We start from the raw sequence: 17,991 nt of genomic DNA, 5'->3' as shown, positions 1-17,991 counted from the left end.
AAATGTAAGGTATAATAATAATTATAATTATTGTTCCATATTGGTATTATTTTAGTAGGTTTCTCTATATGAATTGTATTTTGAATATTAAAAGCATATTCACCTGAGAAAGTGTTATTCACCGCGCTAAACGTCACGCGCTTTTACATGCAACGTTATGGTTAGATTTTTCATGTAAAATTTGTTTTGGTATATGTTATTCCTTAAATACATGTTCTTCTCTCGGAATATGGAATAAAACAATTACTGTCTTTTGTTTCGGTAAATATGGAGTTCACTTCGGCCGTCGTCCTCTGTGAATATCATTTTTTCAAAAGTCAATAAAACCGCATATTTACCTCACCAAAAGACAGTAATTGTTTATTTTTGCATAGCAATATATAATATTTCACACAGAAAGTAACCAAATCTTAGCGTGCAATAAATTCTAATATTGCACTAGTGCAATTAATCTTCAAAAGTCATGACGTCATCAACGACAAAATCCAAGTTTAAACCAAATTTTACTTTCAAATATTATATTGCTATACAATAAAAGGGTTATTGCATTAATATTGGGGAATATTGTCCCTCGTAGAACATATATTACACTCGCAAGCTCGTGTAATATAAATTTCTACTCGGGACAATATTCATGCAATAACCCTGTATTATTGTTATTATTATTATTATCATTATTATTGTTATTTTGATTATCATTATTATTATTATTATTATTATCATTTTATTTTTATACAGTTAAGAATTACTTGATAAACATGGAACAGTTATAATAAGATTATGTAAACACACTAGCAAGTACAAAGATGCATCACGAAGACCCAGTAGAAAACTCAGGTAAAAGTGACCAACGTCCGTACCAGAACTCCACAAAAGCCGGGTTTAAACATTTAGATCACGAGACGAAACAAAAAATAAATCATCGTGTGAAATCTCGTCCAGCAGATAAAATAAAACCAAAAGCAAATTGTCGTTCAAAGGTTCAAACAAGCGTTTACGTTAATGATTTATACGAACAACCTGTTTGCGAAAGTCCAGCTACTGCTTTATCTGGATCGAATGTCCCAGGTTTACAGCATACACTTTGGAGGCCCACTGGTGCCCATACTATACGGTCTCATGCATTTGCTCAAAGCAATTCTTTTCATGGCAATAATGATGGTTTCAATCGACCACTGGGCAGCAATATGAGTCACAACAGTTATTCGTGTCATAAAACCAACCCAGTTGCATCACACTCATCTTTAGATCAAAGACAACATCAAAATTCTAAAGCTGGTTTAGTGGAAAGCTCTATAAACCATGGATATAGCATGAATAATAAGTGTGATTATCCTCAAAATGTTTTGGAATCAGATAGACACCAATCGATTCAACCTATTAATCAATCTCAGAAATTTCTAACTGCAAAACAACAACGCTGCGATATGTCAGCCATGTGCCAAAATTACCAGAGAAAATATGAAACTGCACCTTATATGTCTTATACTGATTACCTGATGGAATATTCAAAAGCCTTATGTTGTATGCAGAATGAAATGTTGATACAAGATGAAAACCGTCGTTCAAAATTATCTACAATAGATGGAAACGATTCATTATCAACACAAAGTAAATACCATGCGCACTTAAATCATAGTAAGAGTCAAAACCTTACTGGACGAATACCTGTTGATTGTAAAAGGTTAACTGATGTAGCAATAAAAACTCACCAGAACGAGGTAAATACTTTAAACAAAAGTAGACTATTACAAAACAAGCTAGGCCCTCATATTGTCTTAAACTCAGTTGGGTTGCCTGATAGACCATTTACATTTCAAGACTACACACATATGGTGCCACATAACCAAACAATGAGCAGAGAAAAGAATAGACACTTAGTTCAAGGTGGACAATTAGTAACAAGTGTAATGCAAGATACAGAAGATTCAATAAGGAGGGTACCATACATTGTACCTAGATGTAACTCAAATTCACCTCATTACCCTGCAAGATGGACTTTAAGCACACGCAATGAAAACGAAAGAAAGCACAGAAACAAAAATCAGATAAAAAATTATGAAATGTGTTCAGAAACAAAAAGTTCATGTAATAAGGAACAGATGGATAATGTCAACAATATATGTGGGGGTAGTAATGAAATTTACACTAGTGAAAATGCTGTTGATGCAGTGACGCAAAATGGCGTAGATGACAATTTTTCGAGTCATCTGGAATATAGAAAATCAGTAGTACCTTCAATAATGTATCAGACGATATTCGAAAAACAATTTTCACCAAAGCAAAGAATGCTTCAAAAGTTTCAACATGAAATAAAAAGCCCAAATACAGTTGCGAGAGAAACTGTTGACCCTGATGAAGACGTTTCCAAGAAAACCACATTTCAGCATCAGATTACAGTTGGGCATCAACAAGCTAACGACCAGTTAAATAATTCTGATTCAATATGTTTACCTTACGCTATAAGAGAGATTGGACATTGTAAAGAAAAGCTTATTGGAGATTCAAATCATTTAACTCTAGATGCAAGTATCGAAGGTAGCTCATCACTCACACAGGAAAACGATCCGACTTCAAAATATAATGAAATAGCAATTGATAAGACAAACCACTTGATTCTGGAGCCAGAGGATCAGCTAAATACGTCTACAAAAGCAACAGAAATTATGATTGAAGAATCCGTAGAATCGATCGATGAAACATTAAAAGATGATCGCACAAAAGTATCTGAAAAACTAAGTTCACAGAAAGTTTTAACTTCGTCAACTAAGATAAAGGAAATTGTTGTGGATTCATCCGTAACCGAAGCAGTACCAACTGGAAACCAAATGAATGAAAACAAAGAATCAACAAATATTGTTGACGAAACTATTTCTGCGTCACCTGATGAAACGTTGTCAGATTCATATACTGTAGAAGAATCGTTGCTTCTGGAGTCGATACCTTTGTGTGACTCAATCTCCTTATCTTTAAATTCAACTGTAAATGAATGGTCCGACGTACCAATAACTGTAGGCGAATCGGTTTCTGACATTTTTGAACAGTCCGACAAGAGTAAGGAGGAAAATGCTGATACTTGTTCAAACGTAGAGATGGCAGTGATAGAATCAAATTCTGCCATAAAATATACAGTTACGGAAAAGGATGAAGCGATTGCTACAGGGGAATTAAATATAGATGATTCACAACAACCCGACAATCATATCAAATACTATATTATTGAAAATATTGACGACAAAGACGATAATAACAAATTTATTTCATTTCAACACCAGCTTTCGTTAGCTAATAAAACATTGGATACAACAACCGAAATAAGAGCAAGTGAATTTAGTTCGGAAGTCAAAAATGATATCGTATCGTTAGAAAGCAATAGTGTCAACAAAACAGTCTCAACATTTATCGAATCACACAGTGATCCACCAAAATCAGCTGACGGTGTTGAACATGTTGGCAAGTATGACAACGAAAAAAACGAATCTAAAACAGAACGTGTTGTTGAAGACAATGGTAATGAAGTGCTTTTACAAACAAACCCTTCAGAAGAGCCTGTTGATGGGTTTAGAAATATGTCTTTACAGACAGAAATATTAAACGTTTGCACCGACGGCCAGGTCGGGGATGACTCGTTTTTCGACTGCATAGAAACCGAGGAAAGCTCTTTTTACCGTACATGTCTGGATCAAGATGAACCTTCAAAAACTGATATTGTATTTCAAAATCTTTCCGCACAATCTACTTTAACCAATGAACAAAACAGTTATTTGTTAGATGCAAAGATAGGCAAGCCTTCATCAGATCATGAATGTTTCAGGTCGCTAGAGGAAACCATTGTGCAGCACTTAAATAAGAGTATCGAAATAATTAGTCAAAGTCCACCTCAAACTGTCGATTCAACAAATATCATGCAAATACAGAAAAATTTAGAATGTTTCAATCAGCGAATTCAATCTGCACCAAATGATGAGCTTCCTTTATCACATTCTCGTAAAGTTATTTGGGATATTTTGCAGTTATGCGGTTCATGTATGATAGTATCACAAGTAGCACTCGATCGATTAAAATCATTGGTTGGTAAAACAGTTAAAAATCAACTCGGGTTTTACCCAGATATGTTTATCGATACTTTAACTATATTATTCAAGCAAGCATCTATCGCATCAACCATGGCTTCAAATATCAGTGACGATCTTTTCTTTGAACTTTCAAGCGACAATAGTGATAATGATTCACTTAAAGGAACAGAGAAACCTCTTCTTACAGATAGTTCACCAACACTACAAAATAGTGAATCTGTTGACATAAGGGATACTGACTCGCCTATTATAACAGAGAAACCTCTTCCTAAAGATAATGCACCAACACTACAAAATAGTGAATCTGTTGAAAAAAGAGATACTGACTCGCCTATTATAACAGAGAAACCTCTTCCTACAGATAATGCACCAATACTACTGCAAAATAGCGAATCTGTTAAAAAAAGTGATAATGATTCATCTATAGCAACCGAAATACCTCTTTCTACAGATATCATACCACCACTACCAACTGGCGAATCTGTTGACAATAGTGACAATGATTTATCTATAGCAACCTATATACCACTTTTTTCAAATATCACACCCCCACTACCAAATTGCGAATCTGTTGACAATAGTGATATTGATTTACCTATTGCAATAGAGAAACCTTTTCCAACAGATAGTTCACCAACACTACTAAATTGCAAATCTGTTGACAATAGTTATATTGAATCACATATTGCAATAGAGAAACCTTTTCCAACAGATAATTCACAAATACTACCAAATTGCGAATCTGTAGACAATAGTTATATTGAATTACCTATTGCAGTAGAGAAACCTTTTCCAACACTTCAGAATGGGGAATCTCCTGACAGCATTGAAATTTTGTCAAAGCAAGGAAATACAATTATACAGCATGAACTATCATCTGAATGTGCAAAAAATGGAACAATAACGTATGAAAACAACAAACCATCTTGTTTTAATAGCAACGAGGTAGATGTATCTAAAAAGCACCAAAATCCTGAAATTGAAATTATTGAGGATGAATATGTCGATAGAGAAAATCCAAATGAAACATCGATATCGTTTTCAAACACTCAAGATCAGTCTATTCTGATTAATGGTGAAAGTAGGGTTAGACCAATTGAAACAAAAATCTCGCTAACAAACACAAACAACGATCATATTGATTTGACAAATGATGAAACGAATTTAGATGACATTTCGAATAACAAGAAAAGCTTTGAAACATCAAACGATAATGTGAAAGCGGCAGAACTTTTAATTTGTGAAGGACAAAAGGATAGTACAATAGAACTTAAACCAAACAAAAGGACTATGTTTACATATCGTAATGAATATTTTGAATATAAAAGAAAACGAAAAATCAAAAGGCTTAGCGAGACAACAGCACATAGAAGCCGACAGTCTAAAAGAGATTTCTATTGCAAAAGACGACCAAGGTCATCAAACTTCGGAAATTCAAAGTCCTGTCGTAAATTGAAGAAAGATTTATTTGAATTAGGTTCAAAGGATATGTTTCATGGAATTAAAGTCCCAAGTTCTATAGTACTGAACTACAATGAAGCTAGTCAGTTCTGTTGTCATGTTGTTTTAACAAGAACTCCTGTCACTCATACAAAGTTGGTGTCACATGACCGGAAAAGGTCTATCTGTAACAAACAAAAATCAAATACAGATATATGGAGAGAGACTAATAAAGATGCTAACCTTGCAAAACATGAAAGATGCTTGAATAGAAGTTCGTCAGATAGTAATTTGATTAGCAAATTCCTTGAAAATAGTTATAAAGACAATGAATATTCTAAGTCATTTCAATCAAAACTAGAAAATGATATGAAAATTGGACCATCAATAACTTCCATGAAGTTTTCTGGAAGACCAGACACCGTGAACAGTCGTCCAGACAATCAATCAAATGAACGATCAGCGTCAGAACATGAAACGAAAAAAGTATACCATTACGATTGCGAAACATCTAATAGGAAAGAACACGAAATTGAGCAAAATATATGTCAAATCTACTCTATAAATAGTATGGATAACTCTAACTCATTACATAACTGTTCAACTGAAAATATCTTACCAGCACATTCAAGTCCAAAAACAGAATATGAAATTGTAAAAAAATATCCTGAACTCGATGGTTGTTTTAAAACTACACAAGATAAAAGAGAATCTCGTGCTCACCCAAAATTAGTACCGGAATTATTTCTTAGACGAGTTATGAATAAAACGTTTAATCCTGAAAATGTTAACGACAACAATGTGAACTCCGATAAAAAGTACGAAAAGATATATTCAATAAATGATGAAGAAAAATCATCTGAAAACATTTCCGATTCCGATATTTCTTCCAAGGAAAATGAAGATGTCGTGTTTAATGATAAATCGAGTGTTCAGTACGAAGTTTTGAAAGAAGAGAAAAAAATTGTCGGTAATAAGGAAAATGATAGATCACATGTTAAGAACCATAAACGAAATAATACATTGCCTGGGAAACCAACATCTAATATTCGTTCACACAGAAAATTATCATTTGAAGAAGAAATATCTAGGCTTGATTATTCTAATTCAAGAAAGAAGTCTGAAAAAGTGAAAACTTCTGATAAAGGCGATGGCTCGCTTCCGTTAGAAAATGCAAAATGTTCAAAAGAAAAGAAGAGAATGAATGGAGGTAGTAACACATTTGCTGAGAGTGATTATATAACTGATAAAAATAGTGCTTGTAAAAGACAAAATCATAATTCAGCAACAGACATGTATAGTTTTAACAAAAGTAACACATATGATAAGTGCAAAAGTGATGACGCTATAAACAAAACTTGTGCAAATTTGGTAGCAAATAAAAAGGATGTCAATGCCTTAGTTGAACAAAGACACAGAACAAGAAAACATAAAAAGAAAACAAAACATAAAAATAACAAAGAAATGGTCACGTGTTCACCAGTCAAGCAGGCTTCTTGTCCTCAAGATCATTTTGAAAAGTTGAAGATGTCTTTTGAAAGAAATATTGGCAGTGACTTACCAAAATGTCAGAATCAAAGTTTTGTTAAGGGGCTTGTGACAAGTTTGCGCGAGAAATTATGTAACCAAACACCCATTAAACCATTAAAAAAAGTGAATACACAGTCATTCCTAAATGACAGCGAAAATCCTGCAGAATCATTCTGTAGATCTCAGTTAAAACGCACCCTTTCTTGTACGAGAGAACAATTGTCTCATGATACCCAGAAAATAAAGGCTATTGATAAAAATGACAATAATAATGACAATAAAAAGCAAACATTATCAAATGATGGTCAGGAAGACGATTCAAATGGAAAAACTAATACAAGTCAAATCCAAGAGAACATAGAAGACATGGCCAATAAAAAACAACGACAAGATTGTGCTACAAAGAAGAGTAAGAGGGAAGATAAACACATAAAGCTTCAGTTATCTTCCAAAGACAAAGACAGAAAAGACTTCAGACCAAATGCTACAAAAAAATTGAAAATGCAGAAGTCGACAAAGCGGTTGTCTTCAGAGCGTATTCCATCAAGTCAGGGTAGTCCTACCAAAAAAATTAAGATACGTAATAAAGTGAAGGAATCGTGTCTAAATGAATGCAAAGGCAAACGACAGCACAAATCGCAGAGCCAACAAGAAAGCAATTTAAATTCAAAATCTAGAATGACTATTGAAAATAAAGAAACAAGCAAACAATTAGAAAATCTGGTTTGCGAGCGTACTGTTCAAAGAGTATTTCAGGATCGGAAAGAAGAAATCCGAAACTGTCGTCATAAACAAGAACCGAATGAAAAACCCAACGAATCAAATAAATCACAAGACGATGTAGGTGATACCATAAACGGAAATTTAAAACAGACCAGCGAACATTCACGATATGTATCGACGAAACAGGAGAATGAGATATCTAGGATTGGAAAATGGTCAAAGCTGTCAGATATTTATAATGTCCAGCCGTTAGATACAAGCGATGAAGAAGAAGACCACACAGGTAATAAAACACAAATATAATAATGGAAACTTCTGTTTTAAAAATAATTTTTAAATGAAAAGTACCTTAGTCTTTTTCCATAAACCTTGAGTTGTTAATAATGATAATGATAATACGCAATTTATTCCAAAACTAATAGCTTATATGCAATGTTTGTTATCTTTTTACTATATACACCATAATTATATAAACAGCAATGTCATTTAAGGAAAAAGTCATTGCAAGATAAAAAAAAAAAAAAAAAATTTATAAAGTATAATTATCAGTTTAACGAAGAGCATACTAGGCATATTAAAATATTACTTTAAAAGGAAATATGGTTATATAATTTTCAATAAATTAATCATTGATGACGCTTTCGAAACACTTAATATGTTTCATATGTTTTAAAACATCTTTTAATTGATTTCTTTCATTCTTCTGTAACATGATAATTCTCACTGCATTGTTAATATTCTAACTCATCACAAATTTATTATACTTCTGTTTATCAAAATTAACAACCTTGTAATATATATGTATATATGCATTTAGTGAAATACCGCTTCGATAACATGCAACCATCGCAATCAAACATAACACAACATGTTTTAAAAATAAATTTTAACTTCCTTTAGCGCATTCAAAACGTTTAAAAGCAGTTAGAATTTTTGTCGGTTTCAAAGAAAAACTTAAAAGTCTTACATTAATTAAAAGAGCAAAAATATTTCTAATTCGGTGGACTGGAAATATAAAACTTGATACGAATCCCAATTGCATCGAAACATTAATTTAAAAAAAAAAATCCGTGGCGAAATCATGGTTATCAAGTAAAATGTTAGTCACCAATCATAAGTATAATTTTGTTTTAAAGCAGATACCAGCATTTTGTTTTCACCAATTCGATTTCATACCGAATCAGGCGATGATCTGCCGTCTTTAAGTCTTCCTTCTAAGAAGTGGAAAAACAACAAGCACATTGCTAAAAGATGCCACAGAGTTGATATGAATACCCACAAAGAAATTCAGAAAATTTTACGAGGTTAAATTTTTCACTTTTTTTAAATGTTGTGATTTTTGTTCTTTTGTTCTTTACTCTTTACTTTTTTTCATTTTCTCTTCTGCTGGACAAACTATTGAATATTAAAAGTGGAATTTGGTTAAATTGGATTATATATCAAAAGTGTAACTGAATTATCCTGAAACACACGGAATATATTGAACAGCTTTTATTGCTTACTGATGTTACCACAGAGTTGATATGTATACCCACAATGCCATTCAGAAAATTTTACGCGGTTTAAGGTTGATGACCCTTTCTGTAGTCATGTGAAATTACGAAATTTTCAAACTTCAATAGTATAAAAACAGCAAAGGTAATGCATAATAGAGATTGGCCATTTTGTTTATATACCAAGGATAAACTTCGTATAAAGCATTATTGTTTATTGTTTCATAGCATGTAATAGAAAAGTAGGATTTTGTGGCAAATTAATAAAAAACAAAATGTTTTGTTTTGTAGTAAATCCACAGACTTTAATAGTGATGCTTTCATAAAATTTTGAACATAGATTACTCACTTGGTTTTCTATAATGTGCTTGTGTTTATTGTTAACAAAAAGTTCATAACAACCTTTAAATCCCTAAAAACCTTGCGATAAATCACTAGAGTTAAGTGCACCCTAAAAGGTGTACTTGGATTGGTCCATATTTATATTTGTTTAAACCTAAATATTTGAACTTGTTTTAGAAAAATCATTGTTAGCAATGCATACAATGCATACAATAATCCTCTATCTACCAATCACCGAATTGCCAAATAAAGAGTACAAGGGGAAAAGCTGTGGATTTTCTATAAAATTTCTATATGTTTAACATTGAATCAACACAAGGGTACATAATCCTTAATGTTGCATTTTTTTAAATGTTGTTATTTGTGTTCTGTTCTTCATTACTTTTTTTTCAATCTTCCGACTGCTGGACAAACAAGTGAACATTAAAAAAGAAAATTTATTTCGTCTCTGTTGATTATTTGTCACATTGACAATAACTTTAATGTGTACAGAAAGTCGAGAAGTATAATGTGCATTTATTTGATAAGGGTCTGTTTTGAATTATTCTTTTTAATCTACGTGCATAAGCAACAATTTTGATAATGCAAGAACTATAATAGGATTCTTAGCTAGATAACAACAATGGAATTCCCAACACTTTCTCATGTCAAATAATTCAAAAGTTTACAAGTTACTTTAATCTGTTTGTAAGTATATCTAAAAGGGAATGACACTATATAAACTATGTGAGTCCGAGGCGCTTTTCTTCAACTGATTTTTTCAATGTTGTTTTCGTTCTTGTCATCGCATCTTTGTCTCTGTGTGCTCAACCTTAATGCTTATACAATTATGCTAATGGGATCTTATTATATTGTTCGAATTAGCTTAGCTTCAACGTCTAATAACCAATAAAATAATCGAGACAAAACACAAGTATTAATTGAAATGTAGTAAAAATTTCTATTATCTCTTACCAATTTTTAGGATCATTGGCTATTTGCTTCTACTAATATCCATCTATGTGTGAGTTGTTTGTGTGTCCTGTGTCATTTTTAAAAATTCAAAACACAGAGCAAAAACAAAATTTACTCATATTTTGAATGAATGCAATTGATTCATATTAATGTTTTATATTTTAGTATATAGTTATCATTTAAAGATGGAGGTTTTCTCTGCTTGCCTATCTTTTATAATTCCACATTTGTTCATGTTATTTTCGTTAATTCAATTTTTTGTTAACAATACAAAATACAATATTGACTTCAATAAGATAATTTCATAAAACATCATATTTGATTTTGAATATACTTTATTTTCTAGAGGTGGTGCCTCTGACTTGTAACGATGGTAAACAAAATGATGCCGATGATGACGACGATGACGCTAAAACGGTTACCGATTTCAGTTACTTAGAACCAAAACAGAAAGTCAAACTAAGGAAAAGATGGAATAAAATTTGTCTTACTAGCAAGAAATCACAAATATACTCACCTCAGGAATATTTGACGGCTGCAGGAAGCAGTGTTAATGAACAAGTCGATGAGAATGTTTTGCAACCATATTCCAGGAATGGCTCGTCGTCAAAGTGTATAGATAGCAACGTAAAGAGCCATGCTATTAACAGTGCATTTTTGTCAAGCTGTGAAGAAACAGACAATACAGAGCAGTTAATAGAGAATGATTTGCCCTCAACCTGTGCAGAATTCAACACTAAAGAACAGTGTTGCAAGAATGGGTTACAAACACAGTGTTTATCAAAGAAAAAAGAAATTGATCTCATAACATCAGAACGAGAAGTAATACCTTCGCACAGAAAGAGAGGACTTGTTTGTGTTCAGGTAAAATTTACTTACTTTTGCCAACTGTTAAAAAAAGGGACTAAGTACAATTATAATAAGTTGAGATTTCAATATTAACGTATGGGGATTAATCTTCGAATTCAAGAATACCTCCACACACTCTGGATTTCTATTGTAAATCATTTATACAAATTCAATTTTTTTCACTTTAATTGTCATTAAAAATGGAATATTCATCATGTCTCTAAAACGTAGACAATCTGGCTTCAGAAGGGATTTTAGTATAACATTCGCATCTAATTAAATTAAGACATGTGAAACCGTCGGGGTCTACCTCCAAAGGTTTCGACCCAGTGGTAGATATAACACTAACGTTACCATTGTTGCGCCGAAAGATGCATTTAAACGATTGATGTATGTAAATGTGGGCAAACGTTTTTGACTAAAACTGACCAGTTTTTGTTCTTACTAATTGAAACTGCTTACCGGATGCTGATACAATAGACAGTTGTTATTCATTTGTTTGATGCGTTTGAGCTTTTGTTTTTGCCATTTAATTAGGGACTTTCCGTTTTGAATTTTCCTCGGAGTTCAGTATTTTTGTGATTTTACTTCTTTCTTCTACTTTCGGTAGTATATTGATTTATAAAATAAGCTAAATAGCGGTTCTGCGTAATGAACACTAAATATGTTAAAAGATTTCAGGAGCAGTAATACCACAAACTATATTTAGAGACAAGTTTTACTTAAGTATAGAATCCCAATAGATAATGTTCAGCCTGGTATATAACTATAGAATACAAAATATGTACCTTTTGCTTGCAGGAATGTTTTACTGTGTTAGACAAAGTTTATAACCACAAGCTGAGTGAACCTTTCCGTGAGGAGGTAAAATCTAATGATGTAAGTTTATGTTTATAGTGCTCTCGTTTCCTTTGGTACTGTGTACGAAACGTTAAAATATTAAATTCGAGGATTACGTGTATGCGAATCATTTCAAAGGGGGGAACCCAAATGAACAATCTTAAATGCATATTCAATGATATACATTAAAAAATGTGGAATACGACAATTTATCTATGTGTACCAGTGGCAGTGAAGTCTATAGTAAGAATCTATAAAAGAATTTCATGATATTGATTTTATTCGAAGCATCAACAGTGATGCAAGTAATCAAATATTAAAAATCCCCAAAGTTGAAGAAAAATAATACCATAAATTAGATAAATACCAAGTAAATAACTTATGTGTTTCTAGAAACAAATCCATAGAAACATCAAATCACAAGCATCAGTTTTCACCATTGCATACATAAGCTTACACAGTATATGAATATTACACTGAAATATTATCAATAGCCAGATTGAAAATTTCAGTGTTATACATTAAAAAAGAAAAGATACAATTTACATTCCAACATGTTTTCAATATTCATACATTCTATAAGCAGATGTTACTTTCTGTCACAAGGTTGTATATAATTAAATTTTCATCATATTTCGATGATGATATTTGGATTGAATTCAACGGATCATTTAACAATTTTTCATTTTACTTGATATTTTGTATTATATTTTTATCGTATAGATGAAAATGGATATGAGTAAAGACTTTGCCTTATTGTCTCCTATGAACCTTTGACATCGATTGGTTATATGTTAGTTCTTTTCTTTGCAAACAGCTTGCATTTAAGATTTTTTTTCGCATTCAAACCATTGGTTTTAGGCAAACAAAACTTATCATACGCAAGGTTATTGATTGAACAAAAAAATGAAGAAAAAAACCCACACAACATAAAAACAAAAAATCTCAAATATTTGAAAGGTCAACAAAGTTAGATAAAGTCCTGATCTCCAAAAATTCGGCTGATCTTTTGTGATAATTTTTGTAAAATGATTATCTTTTTTATTTGGGCTGAGTCTCTGAATAATATGCAAATGATCTGTTTTCTTTAGATAATTTGAAAGTTATTCGTATTCATTTTAATTTATAATAAAATAGTGTTCAATTTGTTTGTTGTAAAATTTGATCATGTAGAATAGATCTGAGTTTTCCCTTTCACAAACAAACTAACAAATTTCGCTTTTTGAAAAAAATAGGTTAAACGTTGTAGGTCAAAAGTTTATTAGTTTTTCTTTTTTGGAATTATAGTCTGAATTTTTCCCCCCCGCCATTCATGTTTTGGCCAAACACTTAACTGCCGGTGGAGACCCTCATATGTAGTTATTGTCATTAAACCCCCTCCTTTGTAGTAGATGCAAAACGAAAGAAAACTGTAAACTGAAAAAAATGCAATACAAAAAAAACCCAAAAAAAACAAGTGTATTGCTAGGCGTCTAGTTGTATTGCCATATAATGAATTTAAGTATACTATATTTAATTTGAAGGTACCTGACTACTATAAGACTATAAAGAGAGGAATGTGCTATGACATGGTCGCTCATAAGTTACGTAACGGTTTCTACAGTCAGATGGAGGAATTTGTGGATGACATGAGATTAGTTTATAGTAATTGCTACCAGTACCATGAGGTAAGACTTTGAAAGAACTGACATGATCAATCATTTTCATTCGAAATTCTGTCTTTATTGTTAGGTCATATATTACGCTTTTTATCCTGGGTAGTGGAGCAACTTGGTAAAATGTCGCATGCTAAAAAAGACTCAAATATGCATTGATTCAGATTAAACACATCAGTTGCATGTATAACCTCATATAAGATGAAGTCTATAAAGCTTTTATGAATTACATCATGCTAAAAAAGCATCAAATATACCAGGATTATAATGTGAACGACGCTGAAATCAAAACAGAATCAAACAAGCCATACATTCAATGAAATATATTACCATGAACGTTTAATCTATGATGACATGGTTCTTAAATTGTTTAATCTTGTACTTGCACTTTATTTAGTAATACCTGAACTGGCTTGTGTTTTTGGTCATTTGCATAAACATGCCATATGCTTGCTAATAGAAAATGAATAAATTATCTTTCATTCATTCATTTTTTTTCTATTGTAGAAAAATAGTGATATATATAAGGCTGGAGTTGAAATGGAAACATTTTTTGAAAAAAAGATGTTAGAGACCTTTCCGTCCTTCAAAACGTCCGTGTGATTACAAAGCAATATAAAGCTAGCTGTAAATCGAGCAAATTTTTTTATTTTTTTTTTATAGTTTTTAACTTTTTTTAACGATGTAATTGTTTGTAATATTTAACGTCATTTTCTATATAGTTTGAAAAATAATGCAGTAACTATGTTTTATGCAAGCAGGAAACATTTAAAGTGACGTTTTTATGATTTAAAAAAAGTATGAATTTAGCAATAGAAACTTCCTGTATGATGAATTGTTTGTTTGTTATATGTTTTGTAAATCATTTATTTAGACAAAAGGCTTATGCTGAGTACTTGTTGAATACAAGTACTTCCGGTTTCCTGCGAGGAAGTATCGTTAAATACAATGGGTAAAATTAACATCATATTCAACTGATAAAATTGAACATGTCAATTTAATATATGAATAAACAATATTCCATTATTCAAGTAATTTCAAAGTAACAATTTCGAAACATGAAAAATCTTGTGAGTTACAATCTTGTGCTGTAACCAAGCAAACGCTCACAACAGTCATTCTTTCTGGTCCTAATAGTAAAAACGGTTATTGGAAATGTGTTGTAAAAAAAAGACCATCGTCGACTGTTTTTTTATCAGATATAATCTAAAATGATCTCGAAGAAAGAAAACTGATATTATCAGTTATGTATTTTGTTTTGTTTTATGTATCTAAATGTGTATATAATTTTTGTTTTATTTGATGTCACATACAAGTTTTAATATTACATGTACAAAGCCTTTTAATCAACTTACAATATTAAGTTATCGTATATCCTTGTACCGCAGGTTATGAGTCGAACTTTAAGTGTGTTGGAAATGATAATGACTCCAAGGATTGAGACAGCTATTTTTCAATCAAAAAAATATTTCGAAAGTGAGTTTTAACTCACAATTTTTAGTTACAACTGATCTTTACCTGTTGTCACTCAGGTCTCTTTCTATATAATAAATGGAGTTAATATCAGGGGTTGAAGTCATAAAACTTTGCTTAGTGCTCGGAGCACAACAATCATGCTCGAAACATGAAATCCAGCATCTTCATTGGTAGATTTTTGAGTAAGAGTAAAAAAAAAAGAATTTGAATCTATTTCAATGTTACCATTCGGTGCTATTTAGAGCTTAAAATATTCGTGGGTGTTCGCCCATCTTTAAAAACATACTGATTTTCAAATATAAGTAAATTTTTGTTGTTGGGTTGCTGAAGTAATGTTTTTTTGTAATCATTTAAATGTAGATAAGTATACATTACTAATGTATCAAAAGTTTAAAAGTGTCCCAACAGACGTGGTCCCATTTTAAAGTTTGATAACTTTTTTATACAAATATATGCATAATTAAATTTGAAAGTTCGGAGAAAAATTCACACAAAGTGCTCAATTTATTTTTGTACATAGATCTCAAATGTGCCTGAATATATTTTGATATTTTTTTGGTATTTGATCTTTATCAATATTGTAAATACTTTTGATGGTTAATCATAATGTTTCTTTCGTTGTTCTTTTTAATATTGGGTAATGTTTGTAATTCATTAGTTGTGTACTTATTGTTGAATATTCATTGTTTAATTTTAAATTTATCATTTCTATAATAGAAGAATAACATATATTTTATATATATATAGTCGAATAGTGAAAAGTAGTATTTATATAATTTTAGTATGAAATCGTTATTTGCAATGTCATATATTTTATAGTTACAATTGTTTTTGAAAAGGTTATGAAATTTAATTCAAAGCTGTTAGAAGATAGTTATTCAAGTTTTCCTTGTTAGTAACCACTTTCAAAAGAAAAAATACATGATATTATGGACATACATGGCAACGGTGTCTTTCCTTTACCATTAAATCATTGGTTTGAAAATAAATGGGTTTTATTTAATTTGTACTGGGACATCATCACAAAAAATTGTGTCCTTGCTATATCTCTTTATATAACTTTGGCGATTCCTGTAAAAACAGTAAGTCGTGTTAACTTTGTAAACAGCAAAATATTGTGAAGAAAATAATTTATCAAAATATGGTTAAAATTGAATATTTTTCATGCATAACTGAAATATGATAGTTGTTGCTTAATAAATACATACCTAATTGTTACAAACACTAACCTAAATTCTTAACGAATATTACTTGTTATTGTGTGCCTTAATATTGTTACAGATGAAAATCTAACAAACATTTGCTGTGATACCAGCTTGACTCTGATTTTGTAGTTTTGTAATCTTTTTACATTCAACATTCACCTTTAGTACTATTTTAAAACACGAAATCATTGTTTAAGTATCTAGACCATTTAGTTGTTGTTTCATATGGTTACCAATTTTGGTGCCATCTTCGTGTATTGAAAATTGAAATAAGTCCAAATTTGTATCAATCATCTATATGTTTTACCTTAACCCAAACCACTCATAATTTTTACGCACAATTAAGGAAATTCTTAATAAAGGTAATCTTTGATGCTAGTCATTCATCTATTTGAACATATATTTACCTTTATGAAAATCTTACAATAGTTGACCACTATAGTCCCTGAAACAAATCCTTTCCTAAGTTTCAAACACGAAATACAGCTTCCATAGTTCAGCTGGAGGGAAATGCAGAATAAAGTGCTTATATGAAAGCAGTTATAACGTTCTCGTGAAATGTTTGTATGTACCTGAATAACCCATGCGGAGTGAAAAATATAACTGATATTATATTCTGTCGCAACTAGACAGAGTGGGTTTTTTCATAAATAGTAGTTTAATTTAATAAGAACTGCATAATTAGTTAAGTACAAAAAAGTTTTAAAAAAAATGTATAAAAAAATCACCAGTCACTTCAATTTGACCTAAACTTCTAAATTCTTTTGTCAATCATTCTGTTATTTTTTAAGATACATCTTTTGCCTCTGCATCATTTGGTCTTATTTTTTTGTATATTTACTGTTATTTATTGCAGCTGCAGCGATGCCTAAATGATAATATTTTATACGTTCATGTTTGTATTTTGTGGTATTTTAAATAAAATTATTTAAGCATAACAGCTATTGTGAAATATATATTTAATATAATATATGCCTTTTTTTATCCTTTACTTTTTTTTTATAAATGAAACTGCCTTTCTATCATGATTGAAAACAATCTTTGGTCTAAAATTTTGTTAGTGCATCATTTAATTCATAAAGATTGTATAAATGTGGAGGCGAATAATGATTTATAGATATAGGAAGATGTGGTGTGAGTGCCAATGAGACAACTCTCCATCCAAATAACAATTTAAAAATCCACATATAAAAGAAATCTGAATTAACAACACTATGACATTGTTTCATTTTCTAAACAAAAGTATAACTTCATCAAAGGATAGGCTAATACACAAGAAATCCGTTTGAGGTGTCTAGTTGATTTTTTTACACCTCAGATGTTTCTGATGAACAACTGAGATGTCTTCAACATGCAGTAAAATCAGATTCCATTAAAACAAATATTTTTAATAGCCTGACTGGCCGGA

At 31.1% G+C, this 17,991-nt stretch overlaps 1 protein-coding gene across 4 annotated transcripts in view; it reads left to right on the top strand.

Moving 5' to 3' along the window:
• Positions 1 to 17,511, top strand: part of LOC134707595 (uncharacterized) — a 30,928-nt gene extending 13,417 nt beyond the window's left edge. For 2 of the 4 annotated variants that reach the window (XM_063567504.1, XM_063567503.1), the window contains exons 2-7: positions 739 to 8,052; positions 8,906 to 9,073; positions 10,905 to 11,422; positions 12,209 to 12,286; positions 13,771 to 13,914; positions 14,410 to 17,511. In XM_063567504.1, the coding sequence (XP_063423574.1) occupies positions 807 to 8,052; positions 8,906 to 9,073; positions 10,905 to 11,422; positions 12,209 to 12,286; positions 13,771 to 13,914; positions 14,410 to 14,505 (8,250 nt within the window). In that variant the 5' untranslated portion in view covers positions 739 to 806 and the 3' untranslated portion in view covers positions 14,506 to 17,511. The remainder of the gene's footprint in view (positions 1 to 738; positions 8,053 to 8,905; positions 9,074 to 10,904; positions 11,423 to 12,208; positions 12,287 to 13,770; positions 13,915 to 14,409) is intronic. The other 2 variants (XM_063567505.1, XM_063567506.1) reach the window with 2 other exon arrangements.
• The last annotated feature ends 480 nt before the right edge of the window (positions 17,512 to 17,991 follow it).

Source organism: Mytilus trossulus, chromosome 2 (genome assembly GCF_036588685.1).
Source record: "Mytilus trossulus isolate FHL-02 chromosome 2, PNRI_Mtr1.1.1.hap1, whole genome shotgun sequence".
Lineage (NCBI taxonomy): Eukaryota > Metazoa > Mollusca > Bivalvia > Mytilida > Mytilidae > Mytilus > Mytilus trossulus.
Note: the sequence above shows the minus strand (reverse complement) of the source record. Positions and strands in the feature narration are given on the sequence as shown.